The following is a 15,559-nucleotide window of genomic DNA, read 5'->3' as shown; positions in this document are numbered from 1 at the left end:
CGTTCGGTTACGGTTTCCGTTACGTTCGTAGTGTGTTAGTTAGTTTAGTTAGTTAGTTAGTTGTGTGTGTGTGTGTGTGTTCTTCTNTTNTCTCTCTCTCTCTCTCTCTCTCTCTCTCTCTCTCTCTCTCTCTCTCTCTCTCTCTGCCTTTCTATCTCTTTTTCTCTCTGCCTCTCTCTGCCTCCCTCCTCTCTCTTTCTCTCTCTCTCTCTCTCTCTTTATGGCTGAATTAGAGCACTAGTTGTACTTAAAATCAAATAGATACATACATATATTTGAAATGAGGTGAAACTGCAGATAGAACATTTTAATATAACCCAATACAAAGACCTATAAATTTCTTTTGAAACAAGGACGTATGTTCCCAAGTAACTGGGTACACATTACACACTTATTCCAACGAAACATTCAGTCGTTCTTGATCCGCGAACAGGTTCACATCGATTGTCAGAGTCTCGATTTCTACAATAGACCGATTTATAGATTGCAAGGTAATAGAGACTTATATCTTCTTAATTTTATAACCTGCTTCTAGAATAAATAAGCGAGTATGCTTATTTCAATATTTGAATTAATACTTTTGGAAATGATTTATTTTTAAATAAATATAAAATAGAGAGTTGTGTTTTGTGTGTGTCATAAGGATTGAATTTAATTATGTAATTAAATACCAAGACTGAACTTGATTATACAAGATTACTTAAAATGATTACTGGAGTTAAAAATAAGTATAAAAATAAGTTTAATATACGGACAATTATAATGATACAGGTGGATAACAAAATTTTGAAAAAAACTTTGTCGAACTTTTCGTCAATTTATACGTATTAAATTTGCGTAAAGTCAATGCTAGAATTAAACCGCTTCGAGATCTCAGAGAAAGAACTTGACTAATTGAATTGCTCAAATAAGTAAATTGTTGATTGAAATTAGTGATTTCATTATATCTCGAAACGACTATCATTGTACACACAAGGCTTAAATTTGAAGATTTGTTCACGTTATATGCATCAACATACGGTTGGAATGAGTAGGTATTATCATAGGAACATGTTGAAGTATATTGAAGCATGTGATGCGAACAAACCTTAAATAGCGAGAGCAGGGACGATGATAGATTATTTAACGCCCCCATGCAATATTCAAATTAGTATCTTATATTAGAGAAGAAGGTGACATTATAGCTTCCATGTACAATAACTTTGTTAATAATCTATATTTAAATTGAAAACTTAATAATTATATTTGTCAAAGTTGTGTTATTTAATCGATTTTGCATTCAAAATTATGAAATATTTATTATACTTGAGACATTATTTTTTATTATATATTTATAAAAATATGGAGATGCGTAACAAAAAAAAGAATAAATTAGTGCGACTCTTATAAAAATGAATTTAAAAAAATTGATTTTTCTTAAAAAAAAAACACAGTGCTTAGTTAAAATTATATATAATTATATATTAAAAAAACTATTGCAGAATGTACATATAACATGAACTATGGATCTGCAGCAGAGCTATATGCTTATCGAATTCTTCGTAAAACATTACGTAAAAACCTTGAGATAGGTTGTATTATCAGCACGCTTATGAGACATTAACTAATGCCATTATTATTTAACACATATTTCAAAATAGTACAGTCGAATAAAATATTAAATAGAATACTTAAGTGTACATATAATATATTCATGTGATAATGTACGAATTTTAAAAAAATATATAATCAAACGTATTTGTATTTAAAAAGTAAAAACTCGAAAGTTATATAAAAATTGAAAATGCATAAATGCTGGCTACTGTGTATTGGCGTATTAGTATTATTGTGTAACATAATATATACTAAACGAATAATTTTAGTACTCATTAGAATTCGCTGTCTAATAGTGAAGATATTATGAAGAGCCATGTATATATCTACATAGATTATAATATCATTTTCTTCTTATAAATAATAAAACGTTGATTTAAATATTGTATTTAAAGTACGGGGTGATTTAATTAAATTTGAACAAGATCTTTTTTGCATAAATTCAAAATCAATTTTGGTAAACATACTTACCCTGATTGTGAGTGACAGATAATAATGTCTTTCCACACCTTATATAGTTTGCGGCAGTTATTTCTGCAGTAGTTGTTGCATTATTTGAATAATAAAGCGCACCGAATGCAAATGTGCAACGCGTGATTCAAGTTTATCCATCGATCAAGTTGCAAACGGAATTGTTTAAGCCGTCAAAATTTTTCGAACTGTGTGACAATTCAAAGATGAGATGAGACACAAGTGCGCAACATTTTATTATGTCGCATAGATTTTTGTATTTACTGATATTATGTTCGTTTAGACTTGTTTGAAAATGTGGCAAATCTTATTTTAATATTTTGTATACATACATTTTTATATTTATACAATTTTCAGAAAATGTCTACGTACAAATTATTGTATTTCAACATTACCGGCCTTGGAGAGTCAATTAGGTTCTTGTTAAGTCATTGTGGCATTAAATTTGAGGATGTTAGGCTTACCTTCGATGATTGGCCAAAACATAAATCAAGTATGTTATCTCTCATATGTTATTATTTTTAGATTACAATACGATCATAATTTCAATTATTCTTTCATCTAAACACTAATTCGTGATATAAAATTTACTTTACAAAGTGAATGTTTCGCATCTATCGTCAAATTTTATTATTCTATGATCATTCGGTTTATGATTATATTTTTCTAATATATTCTAATATATGTGGGATAGATATTGCTTTGCAATAATCTCATGACATTTTTATACATTGCAGACGTGCCTATGGGACAAGTGCCAGTACTGGAAATTGACGGGAAGCAATATCATCAGTCCAGGGCCATCGGACGATTCATCGCCAAGAAAGGCAATTTATATGGGTCTGATGATTTCGAGGCCATGGAGATTGATGCTACAATTGATTCTATGGACGACATAAGATTAGGTAAAAATATTGCTAATTAATCAATGTGAAAGGATGACAAGTTGTCGATTACATAATCATTAAATCAACAAGACATACATTATAACTTTCCGAGTCTTTCGCGCCGATGGAATTAGTCAATATTTATATCTTGCACATATGTTGTGCATATGTCAAATAGGGTTACTACTAGTGTTATTAGTGTTGATCTGCATAAAGCAGATTGAAGTTAACATAATATTTCCTGAATAATTATCGCGCACTGTTTAATTAATATCGCTTTTCTCACAATGATTTATTGTACAATATGCTTTTTATCTCTATGCGAAGTAAAAATATAAAATCGTACGGTAAATTTATTTTTGTAGTATTATCCCAATATTACTGGGAAAAAGATCCCGCTTTCAAAGAGAAACTCAAAGAGACTGCCTTCCAAAAATTGCCCTATTATCTCGACAAATTCGAAGCTCAAGTTAAAAAGAACGGCGGATATTTCGTTGGTGGCAAGGTAATAAATCTCGATTACGTGCTAAGCTATTTGATCTTATTACCTCTATCATCATAAACAAACGAAAATACACTTTTGTTGTTATAGCTGTCGTGGGCAGACTTCCTGTGGGCTGCATATTTTGATTATCTGAGTTTTGTTTTGGAGGATGATCCGAATAAGGATCATCCCGAATTGAAGAAACTAGTGGAGAAAGTTCGTGGTTTGCCCAATGTTAAAGCTTACATTGAAAAGCGACCCACAACTCAATTGTAAATAAAAACGATTTATACTTTTATGCTCTTTCATTGATTTGTTACATCGTTTTGTAATAACTATTCTATCTCAAAATGTTTTGTAAAAAGAATAGTGTGCTAATGTATTACATCCGAATAGCTTTAATCAGTTTCTCTGTAATCTAATAACAATTAAATATTATTGCGGAATAAGTGTGAAAAGGAAATAAAATCTTTTCGTTTACAGCAGTTAAAAGTGTGCTTGTCGCTTCTATTTCTAAAATTCCTTTTTGTTTATCTGTTCAAAGATATATTTATCAAATTATATATATTATTATAAATATTATATTATACAATTTAAATATAACATCTATATATAAATAATACAAAATTATGTTTTCTTTTATCACTTTGTCTTATTAAATGATATTAAACGATATATTAAAAGCAATAATGGCTAACTTTTTAATCGTTATATTCTGTAATATAATTAGGAAGAATTATTATTGTTTAAAAAAATATGATGAAATACTGTTATAATCCTGGAATAATTCCAAACCATTTCGGAAGGAATTATAACAATAGAAGAGACGATTTTACTACGTTTTTTATGAACAATGGAATGTGAATTATTATGACAATATCAATTCTACTGCATTTACATTACAAATAAAAGCAAATAATATTGTTTTTAACTAAGAAATTATTTACAAAATACGTTTTGTTTCACGCATGATACGCATAATGCATTACTTTTCCTTGTCGTTCATCAAATATTAAAGAAGGATAAAATGATAAATCATGCTTGAAACGGAGCGCACTCATAATTATATATATTAAAATAATTAAACCTAGCATAATAAGATAACATCGTGTTTTATTATATAGATATTATATAGATAACGCAAAATAATCTTAATTTTTTTATCACTTCCAAATTTTTGCAAGATTATGATAAAGAAGATACAATATGATGTGATCAAAGATGAGAAATCGTCTTTCATATAAAAAGTGAAAATGCCACGATATAGGTTGCATTACTATCCTGTGATTAGCATCTTAAGCTAAGAGAAAATAAAAGACATTCATTCTTTTTTTTGATATTATATTCCAAATAAGATAAAAGATTATATCATTACATTAAAATAATGTTGAAATAACTCCAAAATGATTATTAAAGTCACTTTTCGATTAGTAAGATTGATAAGTGACTTACCAATCTTACGATTCATTTTACTATTTTTATGACATTATAGTGATTTGTTGTTCTGCTTAGAATTCAATCTTCCGTGCGTGCATTCTAGCTAAGTTAGATATAATTTTGTATGCATGTGATTGTGTGTGTAAAATTAGTATTTCTGTATAATTCTTTCTATAAAAAGGACTTATGTCACCAAGTGATTAGATATATAGACAGTACCGAAACTCTCTCCAGTCATTCTTGATCCGCGATTAGCTGTGTGTCGGTTGCTAGAGCCTCGATTTTTCAAGTCGGATTACAAACTGCTAGGTAATGAGAAATTATCTTTTCCATTTCGTAATTTAGAATAAATAATCGAGTACGTTTATTTAATACTGTCTAAATTAATACTTCTAAAAATGGTTTATTTTTAAATAAATATAAAATATAGTTATCATAAGAATATTAATTAAATTATTAAAGCAAATAACAAAGATTGAATTTGATTATATTTATCATTTTTTTAGTTAATGATTAACAATTATTTGTAGAAGACCGCAATAAAAATTGAAGCTAATATTGAAGCACACAAGGTCATTGCGTGACGCGATAAAGTATTGATGTGTTCCCATATAAGCTCTGAACTGTTTATACACAAGCATCAATTGATTCGTTCATGCGGGTTGCTTGCCTGTGGTTGTCACGCCACAAAATGACTTCGTGTGTTATCGCTTTAGACCTTTTCAATCGCAACTTTACTTTATATATACATATATATATTATTCGTTTTCATATTTATTAATTTCCAGAATATGCCGACGTATAAATTAATGTATCTCAATGCTACTGGCATTGGGGAGCCAATTAGGTTTTTGTTAAATCATTGTGGCATCAAATTTGAGGATATGAGAATCACCTTTGATGAATGGCCAAAGTATAAACCAAGTATGTTATCTCTATATATACTATATTTTTGAAATACATTTGAAATTCCATTATATAATAATTCATGTTATAATAGCAAGATGCGAAAAAGCTTATTTTTTATTTAAATAAAAATAAATTAATTACTAAAACTATTGGTATAGAATAGAAAATAACAATTATTTGGTATAATTAAATCATCTTTCGCAACATATATAAATATGCCATTGATTTTAAAAGGATATAAATCTTTAAAAAAATTCATATAATTATTTCAGCAATCATTAATAAATTTCGATTTTTAATACTTTCTCTGGAAATAATGCACGAATAACTGTTATTTTATATTTCTATCCCACGAACAATTTCCAACGATTAATTCATGCAAGAAATAAAACTGTTTTTAGATTCTTCTTTATTTTGCAAATCTAACTTTCTCGCATTTATTGACAAGCTGTAAATTCTTTTAGTCGCATTTCTACTATAAAAACGCACACATGAATAGATATTATTTTCAATAATCTAATAACATATTTATATATTGTAGACATGCCCATGGGACAAGTGCCGGTCCTGGAGATTGATGGTAAGCAATATCATCAGTCTAAGGCTATTGGACGATTCATCGCTAAGAAGGGCAATTTATACGGATCCGATGATTTCGAGGCTATGGAGATTGATGCCATAGTCGATTCTATTGATGATATAAGACAAGGTAAAAATTTCGATAATCAGTAAATAAAAAAATGACAGGTCATTAATTACATATGATAATGCAACATGATTTTGACTTTTCGAATCTTCCACACCAGCGGAATTATTCAATAATACATACGTGTTGCACATATGTCCAGAATAATGTTACTGTAAAATATTCTGTATAAAGCAGCTATTTTAAATCATATATTTTTTAAATGTTTTCGCACGCTTTAATTATGCTTTTCTTGCGGTTTACTACGAAAGTCTTTTTCTTTTTCTTCAACACAAATAATTGAAAGGTAAATTTATTTTTGTAGCAATGGGCCATTATTATATGGAACAAAATCCTACCTTCAAAGCGAAACTTAAGGAAATCGTCTTCCAAAAATTATATCACTCTCGCGACAAGTTTGAAGAACAAGTTAAGAAAAACGGCGGATACTTCGTCGGTGGCAAAGTAATAATTTTCTATTGTTTACTAAGCTATTAATTTTCGTGTTGTTAAATGTATTTATCTTTGTAAAGAGACTAAAATACATTTCTTTTTGTTATTTTAGTTGTCATGGGCAGATTTCCAATGGGCTGGACATTGTGACATTCTGAGTTCTATTCTGGCTGTGGATCCGAATGAAGATCATCCCGAATTGAAAAAATTAGTGGAGAAAGTTCGCGCTTTGCCCAACGTTAAAGCTTACATCGAAAAACGACCTAAAACTGAATTTTAAATAAATCCTTTGCAATGAATGCAACTAATTGTAATTAAATGTAAGTAATGCAGCGAAAAACCTGCAACAATCGGAAGAAATTCAAATTTTCTTTTAGTTTCCTCACATTAACTGAGTGATTTGACTCATTCGGTAAAATAAAAAATCTTAAGTATCTATTGCCAAAAACCGAATTTGAAAAATTTAAACCATTGATTTGCTCTCTATTACTGACTTATGGACTTCGATCTGTCTTGATGAAACTAAGATCCTTAGGTATCTGCCAAAAATAGAGTTCTAAAAAATTAAATATCATTTTTGAGAAATCTTGCAGACGGACAATCGAACGAATGGCCAGACTGTGTTAAATTATAAAGTAGTTTGTTATATACGCTGCACTACTTAATGAAACAATTTATAATTCTAACTTTGATTTATTTTCTTTGACTTATTACATATCGCGACATTCATCACTAGCTATTCTATTTTGAAACGTTTTGTAAAAGAATTACATGCTTATATATTATATATTATGCCCGAATAGCTTCATTCATTTTTTTACAATCTAAGAATATTTAATATTATTACAAAGAAATAAAAATGAAATAAAATCTTGTTTACTCAGTAAAAGTATGTGCTTTTTATATTTCTAATCCCCATTTATTCTATTTGAAAATGTATAATTATCAATTATGCATATCATCATATAACATATGATTTCAGTAATACCAGATAACATGTTGTTTTATAAATAGCGCAAATTAATTCGGTTTTTTATTACCATGCATTTATAAATATCATATTGTTTCTCTAAAGCTAAATTTATAATATAATAATTCTTTTATACAGAATTAAATAATTTTAAAATATATGTTTGTAATAAAGAAGAATAAATATTTCTGTGAATATTAGGATGCAACATTATTTATTTAGGATATTTTCTTATCAAAATAATAGAGTTGATGTTTGCGAATGCATTAATCATGTAAATGTCGTGTTCAATATACGTGGAAAATGATGCAGGACATTTTAAAGCCTCTTTTATAAACAAAAACAATACCTACCTGAACTTAAGTTTCTTACTTTAAATAAAATTATTCCCAATATCCTTATTTGATGATTGTACTACTACTACTATATCCATTATTTCGACAACAAAGCATTTGCAATCTAATCCTCACAGGAACATTTGGTTTTTCTTTTTATTCAGGAACATACTTATAAAACTTTAAAATGTACTTACGATATCCTGTGTAAGGTTTCTCGCTTTTGATATATTTCATTTTTTATAAAATATCTCTTCTATCAATAATATAAATAAAAATAATAATATAAAAAATTATTTTATAAATAATAAAATTTATTTTATAAATAATTTATATTATTTTTATTTTATAAAAATATTCAATAAGAAATTAGTTTATCATTGCATTTATCAATGCAATGATAGATTAGATAGCATAATTACTATCTATTGACAATATGTTGTAGCGAATTTATCGCCACTACTCCAGCTGCAATTTAAATATAAACGATAGTTTTTTTCTCTTATGTAAGAGAATAGCATATATATGAATCCGCGAGAAATATTGAATATAGCTAAGTCTGCGCAAATGATGCTCAGCCGTTAAGGACAGAAAAAAAAGATAATACAGATAGAGAGTATACTGATGAGAGCGTAAATAGTGATAACGAAAAGCGGGTAATAATCAGAGAGGCGTTATAAATCGCATCTATTTATCGGAGCAAGTACCAAATAATCCGACAATGCAATATTGCACACGCTGTAAGCCGTTAAGGAAATGAGATGCAACCGCTGCATCCCACGAAAGAAAACTAAACCGCTGGATTGTATATAATTTAAACCGAGATTCGAAATCTTCGAGAACATTCGAGAAAACAAATCGTTTTGTCTGATGAAGTCGAATAAACAATGAAGAGAGGTGAACGACACTTCTCCTCTGACTGTTGTGTTAAGTCATGTAAAACAACGCGCTCAAAAATAAAAGATTTAATTTTTGAATACATTGAATAAATTATTGGCACTGGCATACCATCGTCCGAATCCTGTAATACAACAAATGTTATTGATTTGTGTCACACACATATATTAGGTGGGAAAAAGTTCGTGGCGTTTTTTTAATCTAACGGGAAAAATGCCACGAACTTTTTCCCACATCTAATATTATATTATATATGAATAATTAAAATTTTTTACAGAATTTACAGATGGAAAAGGAATATATATATTTAAAAAAAATTTTTTTAATGAATTCCGCTTTGCTGTTTGCATATACATTTTTTCCACTTAAATAATTTTTAACAGATAACGGAATATTATTTTACAAAAGAATACATGTTCATGAGTAGATAAGATAGATAAGAAGTATTGCTGTATTGCAATACTATAATAGTTTCAGTTGTATTTTAGCAAACTCAACATTCAGTTACATTGAGAGATTTAACATTTATGAGAAATTGGATTTTAGATTGCAAACTAATAGTAGAATTACGATTTCCTGGTAATATTAATTTTTTGATTAAACGGATACGCTTGATGAATTGGCATTTGTTAAAATATTATTATAACAAAATAAACATAAAATGTCATTAGAAAAAAATTAAACGTGCAAAGATAATATATAAATCTAAATTTACTGTATATGTCGCCTATAATTTATTGTACATGCAAAATAAATTCATATTTTTCATTATATTTTTATTAATATTCAAAATTAATCAATAATTTATTAAAGAGAATTAAAATATTAATCGAAGTTATTAATGTGATATTTGATGTGATTATTGTGAATGATTTGTCAATATTGTACCGATATGTTTAGTGATTTACAGTGTTTTATATCATGGTCTCAATATCCTCGTTTTCTATTATAAAATAAACCAATATTTATTTTTTAAATTTATTTTTTATGTCTATACTATTTTCAGATCATGTCGATGTACAAGTTAACGTACTTTAAGGATGGTGCCGTTGGGGAACCATCCAGATATTTATTAAGTTATTGCGGCATTAAATTTGAAGATGTTAGACTCACTATGGAAGAATGGCCGAAGCATAAATCAAGTATGTTATTTCTATGCTATACTTTTGAAGAAATTTTGAAATAATTGCAACTATAACTTTAATTGTTTCTTTGTTTAAATAGTGATTTATACTATAAAATTTATTTTGTAATTTTTTTATTTCAAGTTCATTACTCTTATTTAAATATTATATTTCTATCGTAAATATATTTTTGGAATAAATATTGCTCAGCAATAACTTAATAGCAAACTTAATAACAAACATATCATTTTTTTGTGTTTACAATACATTGTAGACATGCCCATGGGACAACTGCCGATTTTGGAGATAGACAATAAGACATACCATCAATCCAGAGCTATCGCTCGCTTTATTGCTAAGAAGGGTAATTTATACGGGTCTGACGAGTTCGAGGCTATGGAGATTGATGCTACAGTCGATTCTATGGAGGATATAAGACGAGGTAAAAGTATCGATTAATCGAAGAATGACCGGCTGGTAATTAATTCATTCAAAGCAGGCATACAACTTTTCAATACCTACACTGACGGGAGATTTGATTAATTAATATAATACAGAGTGCACGTTATGCTTATATAAAAACTAAGGAATTCAATGTTATTACAAAATATTATTATTACAAAATATTGTGCCATAAAAGAATGAAAATTATTTAAAGTCAATTTGTGCATTTCCTGAATGATGTTGTACTCTATTGCTATTACTTTTCTCATAGCACAGATGAGTCTTTGGCCGATATAGTTGAGTCTTATTTCAAGCCGTCTTAAGTAATGTCTTAAGGCGCTAATGCAGCCTTCTGATTAGTTCGTGATTTCTTAAGACCGTATTTAAGACGTATTGAACATAACATCTGACTATGAATACCGCCTTTGTTTTTGTGCGACGAGTTTTAACTCATTGTCATATTTATTTTCGTAGTTATGGGCGAATACTATTGGGAACAGAATCCTGTTTTCAAAGCAAAGTTAAAGGAAACCGCCTTGCAAAAATTGCCTTTCTATCTCGATAAATTCGAAGCTCAAGTTAAGAATAATGATGGATATTTCATCAATGGCAAAGTAATGATCGATTACATGTCGAACTATAGGGTAACTCCAGCAAATACGCTGGGATTTACACCGTAGAAATTAGAAAAAATAGAAAGAGTGGCGGTAATTTTTCCGCAATTACTCTGTTACAGTTACAATTACTCTATTGCTTTTATGTTATATTAATGTTAAGTAATGATTTTAGCTTCTTAGTGTTAATATTAATGAAATTATTGTGAGTTGAATCGATTTATCATTGTAATAAGCAGCGCCATCATTTACAATCTATATAAAATATTTACTGTAGAGCATGTAAAAGACTTATGCCTAACTTCTTTATCTCTAGATAACTTTATCCAAGAGATATTTCCCAGAATACAAATACGATGGAGATATTTCTTGGATAAGATTATTCGCAACTTATCTGGAAGTGAAAAAATTGAGTTATATTGAGCATTAGTGGTTATTTCGTAATGCGTATGTGTAGAGGAATAGTAAAGCAAAATCTAAGTGCTTCGCTCTCGTATTTTTTATTTAGCTTGTTGTATATTCCATTTCTTTGGCATTTTTAGCGAGCGGGATTTATGCCCAAAGCATACAAAGTGCGCAGATTGAATTCAGTGCATCAACGCAAACGTAAATTTTTTTATGTACATACTCCCTCTCTTCCTATGAATAGCCATATATTCTATCCCTATGGGATATACAGCAAAAATGCAAGAGTTTCAAAAAATTCATTTTTTAATACGAAAAATAAATATTTCAAATTTCTAATATTTTTTTCATAGAAGTAGAAAATTTTTATTGATATAGTTCGTACTTTTTATTTACTTTAAACATAAGTAAATAATATTTAATAAATTAATAATATTTAATAAATTTAATAATATTTATTAAATTAAGTTTTTAATAGGTAGGCATAGATGCGGCGTATATATCGGAGTTACCCTAATGCTTATTTTGTTAATTTTGCTAAAATCCAATGACACATGTTTATTATTTTATATATTTTAGCTGTCATGGCCGGATTTCATGTGGGCTGCATATTCTGAACGTATAAGCTTTATCTTAACCAGGGATGTGAATCAGGATCATCCAGAGTTGAAGAAGCTAGTGGAGAAGATTCGCGCCTTATCCAAGATTAAAGCTTACATCGAGAAGCGATCCAAAATTCAATAGTACGTAAAATTTATAATTTTATGTACTTTTTGTTCTTGTATTGATGTCATTTTTTATTAAATCTTTTAGAGCAAAATGTTTCGTGAAAATCTGGCATGTATTAAGTTAGCTTGGTAGTTTTTTTCGTAAGTTAATATTATATATTGAATGTTTCTATATATATAACAAACGTAAAAAGTATTATATTTTTTTGATTAATAAAACTGTCTGCTTATTGACGAGAATTTATTATTTTTTACCTCCTTTTTAGAATACTGTTTTATTATTTTTTATGAATAAGATTGAAATATCTAAAGTTATCTATAATTAAGAGTTTTTGATGTAAAGTTTCTGAAATGATAAAGGTAATGTGAGTATATTCGCTACTTTAAAAGTGCTGAAAAGGACGATTGTTACATGTTTATTTAATAAATATGCATATGTATTATACAATTGTGTATAAATCCATGTATACGGATTTATTATTTATTCCTTAAAATAAAGAGAAACATTGATATATACATATAAAAATAAATGCTAAAATTAATTCAAAGTTGCGCATATATGTGTGATAAGTATTTATATCGACAATGTCAATAATAAATATCGTAGCTATATTTTTGGATATTTGTAGTCATAAAGATATTTTTCAATGCGATTTTATTAACGATGTGCTTCAAAAAAAATATTGCATTTTGAATAACTTCGTATTTTTAACTTTTTAATATCCTTTACTGTGTTTGATAAACAAGTAAACTTGGGAAAAAGTTTTTTATTTTATTTTATAAAAAATGCTAAAGAAATTATAATTTTGTAGTCTCTATTTTTCGTTGATAATGTCGAAGTAATTTATACAACGCTATCACTGACATATAAGGCGTATGCAAAGAAAATTTTGCCGTCTTTAATATTTTTTTATTTATCAATCTTTAAATAAGTTATTTTTCAAATTAATTTTTTAAATATTAAAATTTTTAAAAAGAGCAATTTTTCATTTTTGTTCTAGGATATTGTAACTTTTTCCTAGGATAAAAATGAGAAAAAGAGTGACAACTTTTATATCATTAAAGTTAATGAAGCAATTTTTCACATTTTCCCGCAAAATGAAAATGATTACATGATTGATAATCTAGTGTTGAAATAATTCGGTATGGTTCGGTATATTTTGTATGTATTGGAAGATTCAGGAAATAATATCCGATCTGATCAATGATTCAAATTTTGTGATAGTTTTTCTAAATTGATGTACATTGTATATTGTATTTCAGAAGAAATTAAATCTGACAGAAGCGAGCATATTAATGTTATAAAAATAGAGAATCGATAATTAAAATTGAATTTAACAGTTATTGATGCGTTTTTGTGGAGTGCATATCTTGCATATTTATTTGCAGCGGCTCCGATTTTGCACAAATTTTCTATCTTGACATAAATAAGTTGCGCAGACTGTATGTTGTGTACATCCGGGAAAAAAATGTTTCATATATAATTATATATAATTATATAAAATTATATAAAATTATATATATTTATATAAAAAAATTGATATATTTTAAATATAATTGTATATAAAATATGTCCATATATATAATATTTTTTTTCGGGCAAGTCTTTGCGAAGCCGTTGTGCAATCCGCTTTATCACAAAATACATAAATATAAATATAGACGACAGACAGGAAATATAAGAAGCTAGTATTAACATGCCGGTCTTGACAGAACGTTCTCTTTAATTATACAATAACGTTTTTATTAATAAGAATCTTATTAACGAGAGAATATAATATTTTACTATATATTCTTAGGAACGCTGAAATTACATCTGCAAATTCTCTTTTGCGTTTGCAGAGAAGACTAGCGTTATTAACAGCCGTACTATAGAACAGGAAAGTATAATATTCACACACATACGCACTTTAGATATTAACATCCACGCATGCTTTATATCTTGTGTCCGTGTTATAATTTCCGGCTCAGTTCTTTGCGTAAAGCAATATGCATAAGCGCTTATGCGTTCCTTTCAATTTCACAAACCACAAGTGATGATTTTAAGGTCTTTTATTTACATTATCGTTAATTTCCATATATTTTGTATATTTTTATATGATCGTAATGGATTGGATCAGATTCTTTTTTCTCCTTTTACAATAATTCTTCGTGATATTTTCTTTGATGTGAATTCCGCTGATTCATCTCGATAATGCAACTGTGCATTGTTTAGAACGTAGCTAAATCCGTGTTGCATTGAGATTTGCCTCCATTGTGGCCTTCTCTTAGATTAGAAGTTCCTGCGCCGCGGTTTCCACAACCAAAGAGCATTATTTGATTTGAGCTCGGCGTCTAATTCGAGAGACGGCGTTCTGCCGAGATAAATGGACGTCAAGTGACGAGTTCGAAATTTAACTCGCCCATGTGTGTGTATGTGTGTGTGTGTAAGGCGACGATTCCGTTCCGGTGAACTCGGTCTCGTCAAAGTCCTGCAGACTGGAGTTGCTCATCGTATTGGCGCTCTCAATGCTCGGATGACTCTGAAATTGTGGTCGCATCGCAATGACGGTTTCCAATTTTGGTTTCGGGCTAGCTAACAAATTCTTCCGGTGCAGCGTGAAGAATCCTTTTGTACCAATGCCCAATCTCTCCGTGAGAATTCCTGCTAGAAATACCAAAGTGATAGGAACATTTTTCATGTTCTACCGGATTTATAAGAACGAATAAGAGTTAAGAAATTTTAGAAAAGAAATTTTTAAGAAAAAAAAATGAAATAAAAACAATTTCTGTTTTTTGTGCATATACATTTCATATTACATATAATCTTTCACGTTTTATTTTGAAATAAATTTGCTCCTAAATGACGTTCTGATAAAAGAGTATGCATATAAAGATTATACGTATTTAAAAATTAGAAGTTATATATTTTACATGTATTATATTTACAATAACATAATATGTTTTGTAATTTATAACATATAAATTTTTCGTAGCTTATTATGATTTCATATTTACAGATATACTTTAATTACAAAATGTGTGTGTGTGTGTGTGTGTGTGTGTGTGTGTGTGTGTGTGTGTGTGTGTGTGTGTGTGTGTGTGTAGAATAAGTTATACTTATATAATTAAAGTAGTACGTAC

The 15,559-nt window shown here is 28.5% G+C and overlaps 3 protein-coding genes across 3 annotated transcripts in view; 2 read left to right on the top strand and 1 right to left on the bottom strand.

Moving 5' to 3' along the window:
- The first annotated feature begins 2,424 nt into the window (after positions 1 to 2,424).
- LOC105626167 lies at positions 2,425 to 7,199 on the top strand. The gene is made up of 9 exons (XM_012207479.1): positions 2,425 to 2,557; positions 2,802 to 2,969; positions 3,317 to 3,456; positions 3,544 to 3,707; positions 5,218 to 5,230; positions 5,661 to 5,796; positions 6,323 to 6,490; positions 6,792 to 6,931; positions 7,032 to 7,199. Exons 1-9 carry the CDS (start codon positions 2,425 to 2,427, stop codon positions 7,197 to 7,199), a joined length of 1,230 nt encoding a protein of 409 aa, XP_012062869.1.
- Positions 7,200 to 10,130: 2,931 nt separating this feature from the next.
- Positions 10,131 to 12,452, top strand: LOC105626166 (glutathione S-transferase-like). Its single transcript, XM_012207478.1, has 4 exons — positions 10,131 to 10,263; positions 10,520 to 10,687; positions 11,164 to 11,333; positions 12,288 to 12,452. Exons 1-4 carry the CDS (start codon positions 10,131 to 10,133, stop codon positions 12,450 to 12,452), a joined length of 636 nt encoding a protein of 211 aa, XP_012062868.1.
- Positions 12,453 to 14,829: 2,377 nt separating this feature from the next.
- The window catches only part of LOC105625993 (neuromedin-U receptor 2-like), a 13,638-nt gene continuing 12,908 nt past the window's right edge, over positions 14,830 to 15,559 (bottom strand). The window contains exon 5 of the mRNA XM_012207301.1: positions 14,830 to 15,083. Coding sequence (XP_012062691.1) covers positions 14,830 to 15,083 — 254 coding nt within the window. The remainder of the gene's footprint in view (positions 15,084 to 15,559) is intronic.

The sequence above is a fragment of the Atta cephalotes genome (assembly GCF_000143395.1).
Source record: "Atta cephalotes unplaced genomic scaffold scaffold00004, whole genome shotgun sequence".
NCBI lineage: Eukaryota > Metazoa > Arthropoda > Insecta > Hymenoptera > Formicidae > Atta > Atta cephalotes.
Note: the sequence above shows the minus strand (reverse complement) of the source record. Positions and strands in the feature narration are given on the sequence as shown.